The sequence below is a fragment of the Sorex araneus genome, chromosome 2 (assembly GCF_027595985.1).
Source record: "Sorex araneus isolate mSorAra2 chromosome 2, mSorAra2.pri, whole genome shotgun sequence".
Taxonomy (NCBI): domain Eukaryota; kingdom Metazoa; phylum Chordata; class Mammalia; order Eulipotyphla; family Soricidae; genus Sorex; species Sorex araneus.
In genome coordinates this window covers 8104853-8126824 of record NC_073303.1, presented here as the reverse complement: position 1 = coordinate 8126824, position 21972 = coordinate 8104853, and the positions used below count along the sequence as shown (strand labels likewise).

Below are 21972 nucleotides of genomic sequence, written 5' to 3'. Positions count from 1 at the left end.
CCCTTCAACAAGCACTAAGATGTAAAAGCAGGATTCAACTGAAGTTACTAGAAAGTCAATTTCTCTCTAATCATCAGGACTCTTCCCTTGGAGACAGGAGAACCTCCTGTAGAAACTTTCACCAAAGGCCAGTTTCATTCCTCCCAGATTGGGCCCTATGGACTGGGGAGAAGCCCCTCCCTCCTCAGCCCCAGGGTGGCTTTGGGGCCTTCACTGGCCTCACATCCCTGACCTGCTGAGAGGAGACATGGGGTCTCCTGAAAGTGCAAGCAAATGGTGAAGAGAACAAGAAAGCAAAGTCCAGACCTACGCGGACGTGTCATGTCTGAAACCAGGCTGAGATCTCCCAGAGCAATCACAGGAAGACAAGTGGCAATGCAATAAGCAAAGGGTCTTTATTGACTAGGTCAAGCTAGGGCCCTCGTCCAACTCACCAGCACAGTGGCAGCATTCTTGAAATGAGTGGCCCTAACTCTCAAAAGTGAGGGCCTTTTATACCATAACATTATATAACAGGGACTTTCCTTTTGGTCACAGTCTGAGGGGCTTTTCCCTAAGTGTACTTAGCTGATTGGTTATAAATTGGAATTACAAAACAGTTACATAAGGGTTATATGGGGGCACTTCCCTACCTGCATCTGATTGGTAACCCTTAGTTGGCCTCACCATGAATATCTCACTTCAGGGAAATCATGACTCAGATCCAGGTATCTGTGCTCAATTCCAGGAATTCTGAACCAAAACTTAGGCCTAGCTACTTCTGTCTTCTTTATGAGCCTGTCACATCTCTGCCTTTGCTTCTGCATCTCTCACATGCTTCCCATCAGATACACACACACACACACACACACACACACACACACACACCAGTAGTCACAGCCTCACAGAACCATGGCCTAGACACTCACTACCTTCTCCCCACAGCAGTCAGCACAGCTTATTCCCTAATGTCTCCTCTGTAGCTGCTATTCACTCAAGCCTGGCAAGAAAGTTCACTTCCACTGAATAAAACCCAGAAGTGAAATTACTGTGGTAAGTGGAGTCCAGTAGGACTGGGGCAGGAAATGTGAATAATTGACAGTGTGTTTTGTATTGGGTCTGCCTGAAAGTGAGGCCAAGTAGGATAATACCCTCTTGAACAATCAGAAGGTGGGTAAATCATAATCAAGAACCATTATGTGTTCACATTCCAGAATCTAAGTAGGAATGACAGCTCAGCTCCCAGATTCTGACTTCAGATCTTTGCACTTTTTTTTTCATTTTATTGAATCACTATGTGAAAAGTTATAAAGTTCTCAGGCTTATGTCTCAGTTACACAATGTTCAAACACCCGTCCCTTCACCAGTGCCCATTTTCCACCACCCAAAACCCCAGTATGCCTCCCATCCCCACCCCCACCCCCACCTGGGTATCTGATAAATTTCACTCTTCTCTTTACCTTGATTACATTCCATATTTCAACACAAAACTCACTATTGTTGTTGGAGTTTCAACACAGACTCACTATTTTTGTTGGAATTTATCCCCCAAGAATACAGCCCTATTGACAAGGAAATATTTTATATTGAGTTTTCCACTGATGAGAATGAAGAGATAAAAAGTCATGCGGCTGCGGTAGTGGCCGCGCGGTTTACAATTTCTGTATTTTACTAATTAAATCCAGGGAGATTAAAGTTGGAAATTGAATCGTTTCCCTTCCTGGAGCAGCATGGAGCAAAAGCTTAGTTCACAGTCTGCTCAAAGGGCCCATAAAATGTCGGACACCACGCCTTCTCCTCCGGGAGGGAGGAGAGACCAAGAGAGAAGGATATTTCCTCCGTTAGCCGGCGTGGGGCAAAAGCTTAGTTCACAGTCCGCATACATGGTTGCAAGCACTCGCCGGAACCCTAAGTCTTATAGCTGCCTCTGGTTCCTGCTCGTTCGGCATTCCCGCGGCTGTGCAGAGGCATGGCCACCTGGGTCGAATCTCCAGATCTTTGCACTTTTGCCGAGAAGTCCCCAAGGAATCCAGGAGCCTTCCTGGTCCAACCTGTCTTTGCGTTTCTAGGTCTCTTATTGTTTGAAATAGCCCAAAAGGATGTGGGGAAATGGGTGTGCCAATGGCAAGAGGGCTTATGAGCATCAGGTACAAACCCACCTCAGCCCCTCCTTACTGTCTCTGCTCTGACTCTTTCCACCTGTGAAGTCCTCCCTGATAGAGTCTAGAGGACCAGCAGTCAGTGTGCCAAAGATCAGCCCTTCCCCATTTCTTATCACACCTTATCACATCCTTGAGCTGCCAGCTTCCTGGCTTTCTGTTATCCCGAATCTATTTCAAAGAATACTTCAGCCTGAAGAAGCCATAGTCACCTCCTGATTCTTAAAGACCTCTCCTCACAGGACCACCTCCACAGCTCTTTGAATTCTCTTCCCCTCGGATCAGGCAGGATGACTGAAAAGGACACACTGTCCCTCTGGGTTTTGTGTATTCAAAAAATAAATTGCGAAGGGCCGACAGCGGCTCTCTCTCACCGCCTGCGTTCGGTGGTTTCTCAAGGCTTCCCTCACTCTGGGGCAGCCGATGGTGATGGGCTGATGAAGATGAAACGAGGGCCAGGCTGGTTGGTATCAACTGCAGTTTATTCCAATCTCCATTCTCCCCTGATCTCCTGCAGATCTTTCCCTTCCTCAATTTGCCTCATCCTCCTATTGGATCCTCTCCTTCATACTTCTCCTTCCTGCTTCTGCCTCCCCCAGCCCACTCTTACAGCCTTAGTTAAATCTCAAAGCATGAGGAGTTGGGTAGCAATTGCATATATTGTGGTCATACAATCAACAGAGGTAAAGTCTTTCTCTCAGGGGAATCTTCTTCTTGGACAAACTCTCACTCGGCAGGACAACACACACAAAAGTAGAATTCCATCTATGGGTGGGTTTCTCCTTTCCTTAGTCCAACAAACATATAAACATTCATAATATTAGTCATTTTGTATGGATACAGTAAGGGATGCATTAAGCTTATAGGATGGCTTTCCTGGGGGCATCTCTCTATAGATCTCAGACTGCAGTGCTCAGGCCAGATTAGTCTTTCCTAATCCTAGTAGGGTCCTAATTTAGTCATTACTTTTTGGATCATGACAGAATTTGCCATGACCATTATCTTACCTTGTAGTTAAGCATTAAGCTCACAGCTTGCCCTTAGTCCGTCCAATCCCTTTTAGGGACCCTGCTTTTGGGGTGCTAGGAACTTAGGGCAACTGAGGCTTAAGTCGAGAAAGCAGATGCCCAGGAGAGAATATTATTCATAATCAAATAATTGCCAATTTACAAAAGCATAATATCAACTGTCTTCCTCTGTCTGTACAAAAAGGACATTGCTTTAAAATAAACTATGCAAAAGGACATAAGAGAAGGAGAAAAGCAATATTTCACTTATTAATACAAGTCAAGTGTCCTTAGAAGGATCTGACCTTACAAATTAACAGAGTCTGATTAGGGGGGAAGGGTGATAGACCAATATGGGAAGCACAGCACAAAGAAAGAGGTTATAGATAAGCAAAGGAATGGGAGTGACTTGGGAGCACTGTGATGGGTGTAATCCGATAAACCTAAGCTCCCTCTGGCAAGGGAGAAAAGACAAACCAATATTATCCTACAGTTTCGATGGTACTGGTACATTCTGGTGGGAGATCAGGTGACCATGTCTGTCATCCACATAAAGATCATCAAAAGTGTCATTGTTCCTGGTTACCGTGTGCAGTGATCTGCGGGTCCCCTGGTGTGGTACATTATGGGGCCGATCACTGTCTCCTGGGCCAGTCAAATACTGATGAAGGAGCAAAGGCCACAGGCTGGTTGGTAATCATGGCTGTTTATTCCATTGTCACTGTGCTAATTATAGAGAAATTATGAAAGGTTCGGGGGTAGCAATTACACATAGGTGCGGTTGAACATCATCATAAACAATGGAAAGATGGAAAGCCCTTCCTTCAGAGGACGTTCTTGTAGGAGATTCGAGGGACTCCGGCACTCTAGATTCCTACTAAGAGATGACTCTAAGGGCAGAATTCCATCAAAGGGTGAACTATTCTCTCCTTTACTTTGCTAGCAATCCGCTGAAACAATCATATTAAATTTACTTCTTCATAACATTTCTGGTCAACACAGTGAGAAATATATTAAGCTTAAAAAGTGGCTTTTCCTCTGGACATCTTGTTATATATCCTCAGGCCACATTAATTTTTCCTAAACCCAACAGGGTCCTTATTCAGTTACTTCTTTGGGGATCTTATCAGAGTTTATTCTATAATCATGCACTTAACGCATTACACTTTTTATGGTGCTTAGCCATTACCTTCAAAGGCTTTCCCTAAGAATCCAGGGTAGATTATGGCTTACCCTGGGTCCATTCAAGTCCCTCCCCTTTGTAGGATGTTGGGAACTAAGGTCCAAGGCTTAAGTCAAGTATATATAACAGATGTCCAAGAGTAAATATTATTGGGAATCCATTGAATTTCATATTACAAAAGCATAGCATTAACTGTTTTGCTGTGTCTATACAAAAAGGACATTGCACTGAAATAAACTATGCAAAGGATAAAAGAGAAATATAATATTTTACTTACAGGTACAAAATCCAGAACCCTCAGAAGGTTTGACCTACAGGTTACAGGGTCTGATGTAGAGACATTGGTGATGAACAGTTAGGGGAAGAGGAGCACAAAGGAGAGGTCAAAGATAAACACAGAGGATTGGGAGTGCCCCAGTGAGCATGGCGGTGCCCCAGGTGCACTGTGGTGGGTGTAACTCAATAGACCTAAACTCCCTGCACGAGGAGAAAGGACAAACCAATGTTACTTCTTAAAATGCTTAGGACTATAATCCAACAAAAAGGACGGTGTTTTTCCAACCACTGACCTTTCTAGGGAAAGCATGGAACCCAGCAGGATAAATCCTGCTAGGGAGAGGCTTGAACAGATTTAAGGGAAGCTTTAGCACAGACAACTTGGCAAGAGCCCTGCCAGCAGGAACGAGCATCCCCATAGTCTTAAAGTTATTGCTTATCTCCCACGTGTCCCCATGCCCACAGCTGCACTCACAGTTTAGCCTCTGTTCCACATACTAACTCATGAACTGTGTATGTGATGAGAGGGAGGAGGCAAATGGAGGCTGGGCCTAATGAAAAGACCAACGAGTCCTTTGCTTAGGACTGTCAAGCCTAGCTTGCTGCCGGGAGAAGCCACTAGGTCTGGCTCATTCTTTGGAACTAAGCTGCTGGATAGAGGTCAAAGCACTAATCCAATTAACTCTGTTGTGGCAATCTACCACCCCTGCCAATGGGCAATGTCCAGGCTCAGTGCACTCCACTCCGGAGCTGTCCAGGTTCTGACTCTGCTGTTCCTGTGTTAAATCCTGTATCCTGCTAGGGACAATGAGGAGGAAGGAGACAGCAGAGACAGAGGATGGATGGTAGTGTGGGCCTATGTTTTCATACCCACGAACCCTGATACTCTCTCACCATTTCCCCATATTTTCCTGTGGAAAACTAGTACCTGGAGGAGTTAAGAGATGGTGACCCAGGAAGGCTTACGGGTTCCCACAGTCTTGGTGGCAAAGGTAGAAACATCTGAAGTCAGTGAGTGTCTGAGCTGACTGACCCATACAGGCTTCCTGATTTGATTTTGTGCTGGGTACACAAAACAGCTTCCTGGGAAATTCCTGTTCCTTCTTTTCAGCACTTAAAGATGGTATTATCCTACCTTGTCCCTCTACCTAGAACAAACTCAGGACAAAATATCAACAACCTTTACTCTCAATTCTCACATTTCCTCCCTGATAGGACAGGGCTCCACCCCAGAGTAGTTTCACTTTGGAGTTTAGCTCAGTCAGAGTGACTTCCTTTACTGAGGACTCAGGTAGTGTCAACCACCTGGAGACTGTCAGGAATAAGGACTGTCTGCTGTGTGAATAAGGTAGTGAAATACTGGATTACTGGATCATTGTCTATGGGAGTGTAAGAAGCATGCATGTGGGTATGCAGGGGGGGTGGAGTGCGTGCGTGTGTGTTTGTGTGTGTGTGTGTGTGTGTATGAGAGAGAGAGAGAGAGAGAGAGAGAGAGAGAGTCAGAGTTTGTGTGGAATTGTATGACTTTGTGAAGTGTAAATGAGTTTGTAGGGTCTGTGAGTTATTGAGGGGGGGAAATGTGAGTGTGTATGTGAAAGTTTGTGGGGGGGTGTCTGTATGTCTGCATATTTCATTGTTGGGAGATCTACAAAGTTAAGTTTTCTGGATTTTGCTTTCTTAGTCTTCCCTCTCTCTGTTTTCTCTCTCACCAGACTCCAAACCCTATCTCAGCAGTTCCAGTGTCTGAGGTGAGTAAGGCCCAGAAGGGCAGAGTGAGGGACTCGGACACAGGTCAAAGGGGAGTAAATGATGCTGGAAGACATTCTCTATGCCTCTAAAGAAATAATTCTCATAAGTAAAAGGAAATGTCTTGGCAGTAACTTTAGTTCCAAAGGCAGCATTAGTTGTTGGGATTAACTCATCAGTCTCAGGTCACAGAAGCATTTGTTTATACCTCACGCTGCTTCTACTCCTCACAGCGACATGAAATAAATCTTCTCAATCTTAAATCATATCTCGCTCACACGGATTTCAGGTCCAGAGAAGGCACAGAAACTCAAGTGAGGTGCATTTCTGACACACTGGAAAATTCTGGTTGCTTCATCTTTGCCTCTTGATCCAATATTTCAGCATTTCCAGAAAAGTCATGGCCTCAGCTGCAGTTACCAAGAAGTTGAGGGAGGAAGCTACCTGCCCCATCTGCCTGGAGCTCATGACTGAGCCCGTGATTATCGACTGTGGGCACATCTACTGCCGTGTGTGCATAGTGGGTTTTATAAAGAACCAAAGCTCTCAAGCATCATCTCTGAAATGTCCCCAGTGTCGGGAATCTTTTAAAAGAGATAGCATCCGGCCCAACAGGCACCTGGCAAGTATCACTGAAACCATCAAGGAGACAGAGTGTGAAAGGTTGTGTGAGAAACATGGAGAGCAGCTCCACCTGTTCTGTGAGGATGATGGTCAGCTCATCTGCTGGCGCTGTGAGCGGTCACCGCAGCACAAAGGACATGTCACTGCTCTTGTTGAAGATGCATGCCAAGGTTACAGGGTGAGTATGTGCGCCATAAAGCCTCCCATCCTTGTTTCATGTTTCTCTGAAAACATTTTTACTTATTTATTTGATAGAAATTATTTTCCTTGTACTATATGCTTCAAGTGTGGTCTTTCACTCTCAGCAAAGGTCAGTTGTCACGGCATCCCCCCTAAAAAAATGCTGAATTTATCTGCCTCCATCCATTGATCAACTCACCCTCTAGCTCCTCAAGGCTTCCCTCTTGGTCAGAATCCAAGTGCTGGTGTTTCCTTTCCCTCACTCAGTTTCTTTTTATTGAATTTATGAGTGAGATCCTCTGGGATTTGTATTTATTTTTGAATTATTTTGTCTATAATTAAACCTCCACTCCATCCAAGTTGTCACAAATGGCAATATTTTATCTTTTCAACTTTTCAGCTTTATAGCTGAGTAGGACCCCATTATGTGAATATATCATATTTTCCTATGAACCATTGGATTACTGGGTAGTTGTAATTTTTTCTTATCCTTGGTATTTTAAATAGCAATGCACTGAATAGGTATGGCTTGATCCTTTGGGTTAGGACTTTGTATTCTTTGGCTAGATACAAAGCCCTACCTGCTGTGCTATCGCTCCAGTCCAATAGATACAAAGAACTAATTCTAAATCATATTATAAGCATAGACCTTAGTTGGGCAAATTAGCATTTTCAGACCCTTTGTGATGATTTTCATAGGTACAAACAAGTTTTTATTATGACAAATAAAATGTCTGAATGCTTCATGTTCTACAGAAAATCACCAAAATTGCTGTTCCTGGCATATGTGACATAAACTGTTCTCAATGTAGTTCTGAATTATACTTTTCAGTCATATGATAAGTGATAAAAAGTACTTTTCTATGCTTGTTGACAGTCTATATATTTTCTTTAGAGTATTCTGCATTTAGGGACCAGAGAGAGAGTACAAGAAGAAAGGCATTTGCCCCTCTAACTTTGGTTCAAATACCAGACACCATAGGTGGTCCCTAAGTACCACCAGAAGGGATTCCTGAACACAGAGTCAATTGAAAGAACTTAGCACTTATGAGTGCCCTCTGTGAAAAGAGAGATAGAAATAGAAAGAGAGACAGAGAATGAGAGAAAGAGAGAGAAATGTATACTCATTTCTTTGACTTATTTTGTTAATTCTTGGAAATGGTATTTGGAGGTTTTAATGATTTTTTACAAAACTAAGCTATTAACTTCTTGTTAGATATATGAGATATTAATAGTTTCCCCTCTATGTATGCATGATAACTTTTAAGTTCACTGATATTTTCTCTACCTTGTAAAACTTTCTCTTTATACTCCCACATAATTTTTGCTTGTTTATCTTTGTTTCCCTAGTTATTGAATCAATTCTTCAAAATTATTGCTGGATCCATGCTACAATTTTTTTCCGTGTACCTTCCTCCTTGCATTTCATGACTTTTAGTCTTATGTCTAAGTTTTTAGTACAGCTTCAGCAAATTTTTATGTATGGTGTGAGGAGCAGTCATCTCACGTTTTTGTAAATGGGTACTCAGTCTCTCCAGCATTGTCTACAGCCATATCACCCTCGGGCCAATCTCTTCAGTTTCCCCAGCACTACTTGTTGAAGAGACTTTCCTTCTACATTGTACATGCCTGTATTATCCTCTATCACAATTAATCAGATATGCATGGCCTTATTACTGAGTTTTTGGTTTTATTTATTTATTTTCCCTTTTGTATTAATTCATCATCAGATACAGTTACAAAGCCTTCATGTTTGAGCTTCAGTCATGCAATCATCAAACACCCATCCCTTCACTAGGGCATATTTTCTACCACCAAAATCCCGGGTACCGCCCTCTCCCATCCCCAACCTTCCCCTGCATGTGGGCAGACAATTTGTACAATACTCTCTTTCTACTTTCGTTACATTGAATATTTCAACATAATTCCCACCACCACTCAAACCTGCCAGAATGGAAATACTAGAGAATTTGTTTTGTATTGCTTGTTATTGGTAGAATATAATGTGGCAAGGCCACTCTTGCAGCCTCACATTCTAGAAATTCTAAAATTTTAATGATTAGGGTCTGGAGAGATCTCTGCAACGAACTTCTCAGTTCTGAGACTCATGTGTGTGTCTCTGGATCATGGCTGTGTGGAAGCTTAAGTAGCCGGGGGCTGTTTGTGGGCATCACCTCAAATCACATCGGGGCAGGGGGAAGGAGAAGGGCCGTCTCCTCCCCATCCAGTGAGGCCTGGCGTTTGCTGTCACTGCCACCACATACCTGGAGTTTTCCTTGAGTTCTAGAAGATGGCAGCAGCCAGGATACCTAGAGGGCAGGAGGCACAACAGCATCTGCTCACGTCTGGAGTGGCCTATTGCAAAGCCCAGAGGCATCTGTGCAGCAAGCGTCTCGGTTCCAAGATTAGTATGTATGTCTCTGGATTATTGGTTTCATTCCATTTCTGTGCATGTGCATGTGTGTGTGTGTGTGTGTGTGTGTGTGTGTATCTCTATGTGTGTGTGCATGGCCTTCAGGATCTTTTGCGATTTCTACAAATTTTCAACTGTTATTTTCTATCTTTGAAAAAGCGCTATTGGAATTTAATTGAGATTGCATAGAATCATTCAATTACTTTGAACAAGATGTCCAGTTAATAAACGTTCATTTTTCCTACAGATATGTAGAAACATCTTTGCATCTTTTGTGTTGATCTTTTATTATTTCTTAGATCAATGTATTAGTAAATCTGTTGTAGGTCTTTAAACTCCTTTGTTATGTTTGCTCCCGATTTTTATCTTTTTGAAATATTTGAGTTTGAGGCAACAGCTGATGATACTCAGAGGTAACTCCTGGTTCTGCATCCAGAATTTCTTCTGGCGGTTTTCAGAGGACCTTATGGGATGCAAGAGATCAAAATCAGGTCGGCCTCCTAACAGCTGCAATTAACACAACCCCTAAAGAATTCTTTTAAAACTTCCCTCAAAACTGGTTTCAAAGTTGTAAATTCACTAAGCTCTTGCCTGTCCATGAAGCTCTGTATGGTTCCTTCTAATCTGAATGATAATCTATCTGGATAGAGTACTGCTGGGGAAGCTTTGTTTTCATTGAGTTTTTGTAGTGTATACCTCCATTTTCTTCTGTTTCTTCATCACATTTGAAAACTCTGTTGTACATCATATGGGCTTTCCTATTTATGGAAGTTATTGCTTTGATCTTGCTGATTTCAATATTCTGTCTCTATCTTTGGATTTTATCCTTTTGAGTATAATTTGTGTTATAGTTTTCTGAGTTGAGTCTATTTGCACTGGAACCTTCACAACTTGGAATCTCAGTGCCTATATTCCTCAACTTTGGGAAATTCCTATAAATAATGTTTAACTATTTTTTTTTCATGAAATTTGCTATCTTATTCTTCAGGGACACTGGTGATTTTTCTATAGTTCCTCTTGAACTCATCCTATAGCTCCCGGTATCATTCATTTCTTTTCTACTATTTTCAACCTAGCAGTTTGCTCCTTCTCATCTCGGAGCTTCTTTGTCTTAACGAGCTGCAGTTACTCTGCTGTTCAAACCTTCTATTGAGTATGTATATTTAATTTAACATCCTGTTTATATCTACCATCTCTTCTGATTGCAGTAGCCTTCTTATTTCAAGTCTTTCTTGTGTTTTGTTGATTATGTTTGCCAGCATTTCTTTGAACTCATTAAACATCTTCATTATGTGTCAATAAAGTCACTGTCTGAGGATTACTTGAGCTGATTGGTGTTGTTTGTGCCTTCAGTGATATTGTTTTCACTAAGTGAACTTGGTGGATGTGGAGGTTACTGGGACCTAGGCAGAGGGGAAGGTTCTGCCTCCCTTTCCATCATAAGCCCAAGGATATGAGCAAGAGACTGGTCTCACCTGGAATGGTGGAAATGCCAGTAGAAGTTCAGGAGCAGTCTCTAGTAACTTTTCTATTCTTCTTTCATTGAACACTATTTTCATAAGAGTATATTGACCCTTGTTATGTGATTTCTCTGTTTCTACTGTAAAATGTTGTATGGTTATCTTTTGGTTGCTGGCATATAGTATGTTTCTTCACTTTCATATATTGAACAGTCCTTGGAATCCAATATCATACAGACAAGTTATGATAGCTGATGCTAACAGTGTACTGTATTGAATTGGTCTGGGTAGGTTATTGTTGAGGATTTTTAGGTATATGTGTAATAATATTGGTCTGTAATATTATCGTTAAGTTTCATCTTCGTCTCATTTTGGTATTAGGTGGTGTTGCACTCAGAAATTGTGCATGAAAGTCATTATTTCTTTGACTAAATTGGTAGAATTTCAATGGTTATAGGATATCATTTAATCTTTTCTATATCTGACTGGTAAAGTTCTGGTCATGAAATTTTCCTTGGAACAAAACTTTTACTTCCCTTTTGACCTGCACCTAAAATGTTCAGGGTTTATTTCTGGCTCTGTGCTTAGGCATCACTCCTGACTGTACTCGTGTACTGTATGCAAAGCCAGATTTCATTGCTTACAAAGGAAGTGGACTCACTTCTGGCCTTCCAAACTTGTTAGAAATGTCATCTTTTTAAAAAGAAAGGATATAGTACCACCCTTGGAAAACTACCTTCAGTGAGGGACCAAACAGAGAGAATCCCCCAGCCCATTTATATTCAGTTAATACTATCTACCAGGATCATTCCAGTACAGTCAGGGTAGAGAATCACCCTTACTGGAAAATGCTGAGGGGGGCTGGAGCCATAATACAGTCTATACGGCACTTTCCTTGCACATGGAAAACTAGGATTTCATCCCCACATGCCATACGGTTCCCGATACACTGCCAGGATTTATTCATGAGAGAAGAACCAGTTGTTACCCTGGAACATCACCTGGTGTGACCCCAAGAGCCAAAACAACAAACAATTGACATCTGCCTGGTATCCTTTGATGGTGGAAAAGTCCTCAAAGGGTGGAGAAAAGATAGGGACTCCTATACTCAAGACTGATGACAAGGGCGCAGATAAGAAAGGTTCCTTGACAACATGTTCAGGCCATAGTTTGAGTGGAGGGAAAGATAGGTGAAGACACAAGAGTAGAATTTAGGCCTTCAACCAGGATCACAGTTGAGAGTACTAATCATACCTCAAAAAAGTACTGGGAACTGAATATTTTTGATAGTTTATTGAGGACAAATGTTGACATGACAAGACTATTCAGTCTCAAAATAAAATACAGCCACCAATTTCTAAGATTCATATTATTCATACAAGCATAGAGTGGGGACATAGTAAATAAAAACTTAGAGGGGTGGTTAACTATTTAGAAATGAATGCCTGTGAATGAATTCCAGTGAGAGGTTTAGATTAACATAGATGCAAAGCATGTATGAAGGCTGCCTGAAGTTTGGTGGAATAACAAAGTAGGCACTGTCTTGCTGCCTCATTCCTTAATCCCATATGGAATTTAGGAATATGTTGTCCTCTTGAACGAGTTTCTGAACCCCATAAGAAGAATTGCTTTCTACAATATGGAAATTTCGTTAAGCATTTTATTATTTTTGCAGATTACCATGGAGATCGACTGTGTTACTGGACTGATTATTCTTTCTCTCAGCATGTAAGGGCCCACCAAATACCCAATGTCATTCTCATTGTCTGAAAAACTTTGATTTCTGTTGGATGTTGAGTTATCCAATTCAGTAAACTAACACCAATTTTTTCCCACAGAAACAGCTCCAGAAAGCAGTCACAAAACTGAAAGTAACAGAATCTAAATATAAGCAGCTGAAGCTAGACACAACTCAGAAAATAAGTAGTTGGAAGGTGAGAGTTTGAAGCTTTATGTGGTCAAACTATATGCCATCACCTTTTGTAGTAGCAGGTATTGCTTGGTGAAAGCACTATAGGGTCTATTACTCAATAAATGGTCCAGATTATTTAAAGTAATATAGGAAGCACCAGTTCTCTTTACTCCTTTAGTTATTGGTATCTACTATATTTTTGCTGCAAATTCTTCAACCCTGTGATTGTAATTATTTAGGATTCCCAATATCTGAGTTGGAGAAGTAGAAATATTACAGCTGACCTTGAAAGATTCTTGATTGGATTCAAAATTCAAACTTTGAAAGTATCTACCTGTTTTGAAACCTCAACTGCACCATTTCGGTGCATTTTCCACAATACACTACCTTATACTCAAGTTTTTCAGCTTTAGAGACCAACTATCTCTGTATACTTAGAGACTCCTTCTGATGAGATGCATTGAGCTCAACTTCATGACCCTGTTAATATGGAAGACCATAACTATCACAAGAATATACAAAAGAAAATTACAGAATTTGAGTCCCTAGTACAGTGATTAACCAGATTCCCTTTGAATGAAAACATAATTTTATGAATATATGATATAATGTATTAGACTAAAATATTATCACACAAACCAGTAAGCCATTTTTGCCTCTTTTATGTCTTAAACCTCAATCCTTATTATTTATGTATAAATATCCAATATGATCTCTCAGTTGTGATATCTCAGTTACAAACTTCAATAAGATTTGAGAAGAAACCAAAATTTTCTTGAACAGAACTTTTTCTGAAACACAGGAATACATCTTTATATCGAAATAAAAGCTCATATTTATTTTTACAACTCGCATTTCATTTACCTTGTCCAAGCTCTATTCTGCACTTCATTCGTACTCCTTATACCACTTTCTTGGTGAAGCAGAAGGAATTTATTAGAATACTATATACAATTGTGATGATATCTTCTGCCTTTGAATATCTGCCACTTGGGCATTAATCTGGTCTAGGAAGTATGGAGAACTTTTTAGGGTATGACACACTAACTGAGGAACAGTGTGTGTGTGGGGGGGGATCTAAGTATAACATAAAAGTCATTCTTCTTATCCTTTTGAGTCGACAGCTCCATGATAGTTAGATTTGTACATACCCTTGTTCAGCCATTGCCTCTATCCACCTGCAAAACTCATTCATCATCCAAACTCAAACTCTCTTCCTAGTCCTCAAACATCTTCCTCCTATTTTCTGGTATTCACTGTCTCTATAAATATGACTTACCTCATATAAATAGAGTTCTATAATCTTGAGTCTCTGTTTCTGGTTTACTTTGCTTTGCTCACTACTAGCTGACTTATCAATGTTGCACATTGCATCAAATGTTCCTTCCTTATTACTACTGAATATAGTTCAATTGTTTCCATGTGGCTCATATTGTGTATGGATGTACCCATTAATGAACATTTGGTCTGTACTCTCTTTCTGAGCACTTTTCTTCCTTATAGGAAACAATAAGGAATGAGGAAGAAAGAGTCCATTCTGAATTTGTGTATCTTCACACATTCCTGCACCAGGAGGAGGAGTTTTACATGTGTCAACTGAAGAAAGAAAGAGAGCAGAAGCTGAGCAGACTGCAGGACAATGTAGCCCATCTGGACAACAAACTACAGGAACTCAAGAACTATATCCTGGAACTGGACAAGAAATGTCAGGACTCAGCACAGAATTTGCTGCAGGTGAGTCTGAGCACTTGGAGGAGACAGAGGAGATGACTTATTCCCCTGCTAGTCATAGCAGAGTGCTGAGCAATATGGAGGACTAACAAGGCCTACCTGAGACACACAAATGAATCTCGGACCCGAGCAACTTGCGGCAAAGATGGCCCGGAACTTTGCAATAGGCCTTCTCTGCTGGGCTGCTCCAGACGGGGGCAGGTGTCATCCCTCCACCTGCCCTCTAAGAGCTCCATTAGTTGCCATTTTCTAGAAGCCAGAGAGAAACCTCAGGTATGAGCCTTGGTGATAGCAAATCCCAAGTCTCGAGGGACAGAGGAGGAGTGGGCACTCCCTCCCCTCGCCCCAATGGGATGCCAAGATGATGCCACATCTTCCCACCATCTACTTAAGCTCCCACATGGCCACAATCCAGAGACACACAAATGAATCTGGGACCCAAGAAACTTGCTACAGCAATTTTTTCAGGCCCTAATTATTAAAATCTTAGAATTCCTAGAGCACGCAACCACTCTCGCAGCTGCAAGACATTATATTATATCTATAATAAGCAATACAAAACATTGTCTAGCAATGCATTTTTGGCAGGTATGAGGGGTGGTAGGACTGGTCTCGATACAGCGTATAGGGAGTTTGCCTTGCACACAGCCAAGCCGGGTTCAATTCCTCCATCCCTCTCAGAGAACCCAGCAAGCTACTGAGAGTATCACGCCTGCACGGCAGAGACTGGCAAGCTACCAGCAACGGGATGACAGTGACAGTGACAGTGAACTACAGTAGAGAAAAATATTTTGCAAATTGTCTGCCACAAAGGCAGGGGAAGGTGTGGAATTGCGGGGGAAGGGTGCGGATACTGGAGATTTTGGTGGTGGAAAACATACTCTGGTGAAGGGATGGGTGTTTGATGACTGTATGATCAAAGTTCAAACATGAAATTTTTGTTACTGTACCTCACGGTGAATTAATTAAAAAAAAAAGGCCTACTTTCTCAGGTCAGACTCTTTCTCCCTGTAACTCACCTTGTTCAGTAGGACACCCTAGAGTTTTAGCAGAGATGCATGGACTGTTGGATTTCACCTTTTCTTACTGTACTTATACAACATTCTTAATCCACTATGTGCTCTTGGGTATTTGGGATGATTCTAGATCTTGGCCATTTTATTGACATCATAAAAAACACAGAAAAGTACATATATTTTAAAATTTATATAGTTATGCTCTTTTAATGATCCCCAGAACTGGAAAGTTTAGATTTTATGGAACCTCAGTTCTTTATACTGAGGGGAATCTCCTCTGCAACTGTGAGTCTGTGTGCGCTTTTAACTCAAAAGCACGGTATATATTACAAAAGGCGCCATTTTTCTCACAACTTCCCCCCCCCTTTTTTTTTTTTTTGCTTTTATAGGTTACATCTGGCAATGCACAGGGGTTACTCCTGGCATTTAACTCAGGAATCACCCCTGGCGGTGCTCAGAGGACCATATGGGATGTCTGGAATCAAACCGAGTTGGCCGCGTGCAAAGCAAACACCCTACCCGCTGCACTATTGCTCCAGCCCAACTCTCCCCATTTTATGTTTTTATTGTCTATTACTTTCAAGTAGGGTTTTTTTTTGCGTTTTAAAGAAGTCCTGTGTTTCTAATAAGTTTGGTTTAATTTAATATGATAAGCAGTGTCCAATATGGACCCAATCTAAGAAAATCACATCATTGAAAGCAAGCAGTACCCTGGATATCCTTCTGATCCCTTTGTCAAATGCCATAGGTTGATGTGTTTTCAGATACCAAAGTTCCCCACAGCCTCCAATAACGAAGACAGCTGACAGAGAGGTTGACAAAGAGGCACTAATGAGCATTGCCAAGGGACTTAGGTGGGAATCATCCTATTTGAAACCCATTCAGTGTCTACAGATACACGGGCTCAGGGGTGTACCTCAACAGGAATGAACTTACACTGTACCTGAAACCTTGGTTCCAGTCCCATTCTTGGGCTCCCATACCTTACATCTCCGAAAGATTGTTTATAGAGAACTGCCCCACATGCCATTCTCCGTGAAATTCAGATGTTCCTACACTCACCTTTGTTTTTGTTTCTCTACAGGGCATAAAAGACACCTTGAGCAGGTGAGTGCCCCATATCATCAGTGTGGGTAGGGTAGGGGCATGGGCATAGAGACATGGATGGAAGGAGCCACTGAAGGAATCTCTGGTCTCTGCTTGTTCTAGGAACTCAGCTATCAATATGGAAAAACCAGAGGATGTTTCTTTGGAGGTGCATACTGTGTGCAATGTCTCTGAGCTTTCCTTTACTGTCATAAAAATGTTAAAGCGCTATCAAGGTATGCTGATTTAAGAATTTCTTGTTAAAATTTTATTTATCTCTCAGTGTAATGCAAGAAAAGTTGGTGATTGTTATGGAATGTGCTGCAAGTGATATAAGGACCCTGACCCAGTAACACATGTTACTAATCCCAAAGCTGAGTTTTCTCTTTTATAATTCTATTTAATCATAGTTTTCTGTTTATCCAATCTCCTATAAAAGTCAAAAGTTATGGAAAGAGAAAGACTTTTTTTAATTGAGGACTAATTTAAGAACCGGAGAGAAAGCTCAAAGGGCTGAGAGAATGCCTCGTATTCAGAATGTCCCAGTAGTGCCAACACTGAAGGGAGACAGCCTGGTCCTGGGACCTTGCCCTGATCAGCTGGTCCAGTTGGCCTGGAGTGACCGGGCCCCCTGCACCTGCTTGGAGTCCCTCCTCCAAAATTCTGCCTTAGCCCTGCTGAGCACTTTCACATGTATGATTTTATTTTCATTCAGTTTTACAGATGTTCATATTATGATTGAAAATTCTTCTCTTTCTGAATATATAAATATTGAAATTTGTCTCTCAATGATTTGTCTTTAATCTCATTGTCTTAGGGTCAAAGAAAGCAGTGTGTGTATGGTACAATATTTTCAATTTTTTAAAAAGTTATATGTATTCATTTGAGTTTTGAAAAAATATATTATGAAATGGCATCTAACTCCCTTTGGCTTCTCCCTGGTTTTATGTTCAATGATCACTCCTGGCAGTGCTTAGTGAACCATATGTGGTACAGGGAATCTAACTGAGACAGCTCAATTTGAGGCAAGCATCTTACTCACTATTGTGTCTCTCTGGCACTACTTAAGTTTTTTTTAACTATCTTCACATTGACACTTTGGATTTTTCCCAAAGTTTGGTAATATCAAATGAAACACAACTCATTTGTGAGTCAGATTTATGATGAGAACTGTCTAGAGAGATTTAACTAAGGGACTACTTATAAAGATGAGATGTAGGGTAGAGAACAAGGAATAGTGCAGCACCCAAGGCAGGAATGGGTAGACAACCATCACTGGCCTGGGCCTCAAGTGGCAGGTAGAGGGCGCTGTGAGGGTGGGAGAGTGTGACAGGGGAGAGGAATGCAGAGCCTGCCAGTCAGCATGGGAGGGCCATGTGGACTTCACACTGCTACTCAGTTGCTTTGTGCCCCAGGGCCTTCTCCTCTGCTTCCAATAAGTTAAAATAAGCAGAGAGAGATGGGGAAGTGGGCCGGGGTGTTCTGTCCACAGCGGTCAGTCTTTCTGGGAAAGAGACAGATGTAAAAAGTTGGAAAAGACCAGTAGGGATTTGAAGAAACATTGAGAACATCCAGCACAGGAAGTATTTCTGCATAGGGCATTGAAGTAACCTGGTAACAAAAGTCCAATTCCTTGTACTTAACTTAGTCATCCAGTGAATAATTGACTTTTTCTCAGTGGTTGCTAAATGGTTAACATTCTATGGGCTCACCAAGAGTACAGGGAGCAGGGCATTGACCTAGCATAGTATTAGATTCCTGTTATCGCATATGGTCCCTTGAGCACCACCAGGAGTAATTCCTGAGTGCAGAGCCAGGAAAAATCCCTGGACATTCTGATGTGGACCCCCAGAAACAAAAAACAAAACATTCTCTTGATTCATTTAATTTTGAAAATTTTATTACACATTCAAGAACCCATTTATATTTATCATCTATTTGCCTGTTTTATTTAACTACGATCAGGTAGTCTTCATGTTATTGACCCTAGTTCTTTCGCATCTTACTAATTTCTACAGAGTAGTATTATCTAATATAAGAAATTAGAGCTCATACTTAAAATCCATGGGACTAGCATATATTTGTGACCTAATAAAATTCTAGGTCTTTAATCACGTTCTTTGATATTAGTTGTCTTTTTTAACTTTCTGATACAGATTTTGTATTGGTTAGTTTGAGAAGGAATAGTTTTATTTCTGCCTCAATATTCCATGATTTCTCATATAGGAAAATGAACTTTGGAAACAACAGGAATTATATAAATTCTGATTAGTTCTAGAAGATATGAATGATATAACCTAGATATAAGGATGGTGATTATCTTATTTCTAGAAATTCTCAGATACTTCCCACTAATTATACATTTTAATAAATACTATTCCTCAGTTCACTCAGTCTTTCCCAATAGTGTCTGTAACATATATAGAGTTTGCTATTTTAGAGACTCAAAATAATTCAAGAATAAGAAGAGTTATGGAAAGTTATATTTTGAATGCAGGCTAGCTTTATTTTTAAAAAGACTCTAAGTATCAAAACATGTCAGGAGGGATGCTGACAATGGTGGTGGGTTTGCAGTTAGAACACTGAATGCCTAAAACTCTGTTATCAATAGCTTGGTAAACTGCAGAGCATCCTGTCATATGCCCGCGCCATATCACTCAAGCCATATGAGCGATCCCTGAGTGCAGAGCCAGGAGCAAGCCCTGAACATTACTGAGTATGCACCCCCCAAAAAAGATTAAAGTAAGTTTTTTTCAAGCTGGAACTATACTATGATAGGTAGAATGCCTGCCTTGCACACCACCAAGTCCCCAGCATCCCATATAGTACACGCCCAGGAGTTATTTCTGAGCACAGGGACAGTAGTATGCCCTGAGCACTGCTTGGAGTGCACCCTATGCCCCCCACCCCCCCCCCCATTCCAGATTTTAAAATTTTAAAGAAAGTGTTTTTTTTTTTTTTATTTTCGACAGTCAGTGTGACTCTGGATCCAAATACTGCTCGTGGATATTTACATCTGTCTGTTGATCAGAGAAGAGTGCTACACCCTGGAATGTATTTCTCTAGATTTGCAAGGCCTCAAACTACTGAACAATTTACAGCCTTACCCTCTGTCCTGGGCCGTGAGCGCTTCACCTCAGGAAGACATTACTTTGAAGTGAAATTGAAAGGACTTGAGTGTAGTGTAGGAGTTTGTCTGGACAACGTGCCAAGGGACACAGAGAAGCCTACGTCTGGATTCTGGATTATCAAACTGAGAAAGGACGGGAAGAATTTAGCCCTTAGTTCTGAAGCCATTACCCTTACACTGAGGCACAGGCCTGAAGTAGTAGGGATTATGCTCGACTATGAGGCTGGGCTTGTGTCCTTCTACAATGCCACTACTGGTTCCCACATCTACACCTTCCCAAAGGCCTCCTTCTCTCAGGCTCTCAGACCTTATTTCCAGGTCAATTACCGTTCTTCTTTGTTCCTGATTTCCTCAAATGAGTAAGAGAAAAAGAAAAGTCTCATTTCAGTTAAACCGGCCTGAGAAGTAGTTGGTAAATCTAGGTGGGAGCAAAAATTTGATCTAATTTCTTCTGGGCTGTTTCCCCATACCTAAAATATTACCTTAAACATTTGTAAAGCATAAAACTGCATTCAAGTAATGAATATTCAGACTGTAACACAAAAGATAATGAGTGTGCACTATAGTGGACTAAGGCCATTACTGCATTGCATGTTTTGCATAGTGTTTCCCCTCCTTCCCTCTCCATGATTTCGGATCTTTAATAAGACAATCTGACAGGCCAGTGAGCACGATGACAGGAGCTCAGGAGGCCCACGCTCTCTCTGCTTGTTTGGTTGCATATGAACTCAGAGGGAAGGATTAAGTGAAGCTGCAATTATATCAGCAAAAGCATGAGAAGGGCGGTGACTCTTATGACCATTGGCATGTTGGTAAAATACCTGAGCTGCAGCCCTGAGTGAGAGAGTAAGTACAGACAATGACCATCCTAGAGGGTCCTGGCCAGGGAAGGGTGAGAGAAACGTCCTAACTGACTTAGAGTGAGATGTCTCACACGGAAAGAAGATCAAGACTGAAAACTGATTTGGATAGTGCTTGAATTTGATATTTCCACACTGAGCTAGCAGCATTAATCCTAAAATAATTTTAAATTTTCATAACAATTCTTGTTGACAGATTTGTTGAAAGTTTTGCTATGACTCATATACCAAACAAATTGACTCATATACCAAACAAATTGACCTGAACTATTTTGTTTTCAAAATAGCTTTCTTTACAACTATTTTGGAAACCAAATAGGTTTGTTTTCCAAAGCACATTCTGTAAGGTTTGTGCAGACCAAATGCACTGCTCAGGACAAACATCGATCAGCTGACACGATAGCAACATTCCAGGAGTCAGAGATCCCTTAGCAGGAAGTCAGGACTATGGCCCACCTGACCCACATGCTCCCAAGCTGCATTCCATGCTTCCTCACATGGACCCTACAGATGAGAGAAGGCCAGACCAGATGCAACAGTTCCACTGACCCCTGCTCCCTTTTCCCACTCAAGACAAGATAGAATCCCATTAGCCTTTTCCAGTGCCCAATTCTACCCCCAGTCTCACCATGGAACGGTAGGGGCCATCTGGAAGTGCACCCCAATAAACTTCCCTTATTTCTCACTTCACTTCTCTCTGTCCCTCATTTGGCACCTTGTGAGATTTTCGACCTATCGCCCTCCATGTCAGACTTTCTTTTTGATCCTGCCTGAGTTGACTGATGAGAGCACCCGGTCAAGTAAGTGAAAGCAGGAACACTATGACTAGAGAATGTCACAAAGTGATAGCCTTAGGAAAATATACAGTTGATATAAAAATGGACATTTCTGACTCATAAGTCCTGTGAGCTCATCTCTCAAAGATGAGGGGAAATGAAGCAAAGAGTTGCTTTTGGCTGTGGTGCATGAAGCCAGAGTATCAGATGCCCCATCCTGCCAAACTGATGGAGACTAGGTTTGACCAGAGACTGAAGGGTAACAGACCACACCACCCTCCCGGAAGCCGCTTTGGCATAAAAATAGTTTGAGCTGAAGGTATCTGAGAAAAAAAAAAAACAGGCACAATAGGAAAGAAACATAATACGGTAACAACAAATGGTCAAAGTCATCAGGAGTGAAGATTCTGTCAAGAGAACTGAGCTACCATGGG

At 41.4% G+C, this 21972-nt stretch overlaps 1 protein-coding gene across 1 annotated transcript; it reads left to right on the top strand.

Annotated features, from left to right (window-relative positions):
• The first annotated feature begins 6750 nt into the window (after positions 1-6750).
• Positions 6751-20265, top strand: LOC101553752 (E3 ubiquitin-protein ligase TRIM38-like). The gene is made up of 6 exons (XM_055129460.1): positions 6751-7152; positions 12866-12961; positions 14443-14673; positions 16771-16793; positions 16896-17008; positions 19745-20265. Exons 1-6 carry the CDS (start codon positions 6751-6753, stop codon positions 20263-20265), a joined length of 1386 nt encoding a protein of 461 aa, XP_054985435.1.
• Positions 20266-21972: the final 1707 nt, after the last annotated feature.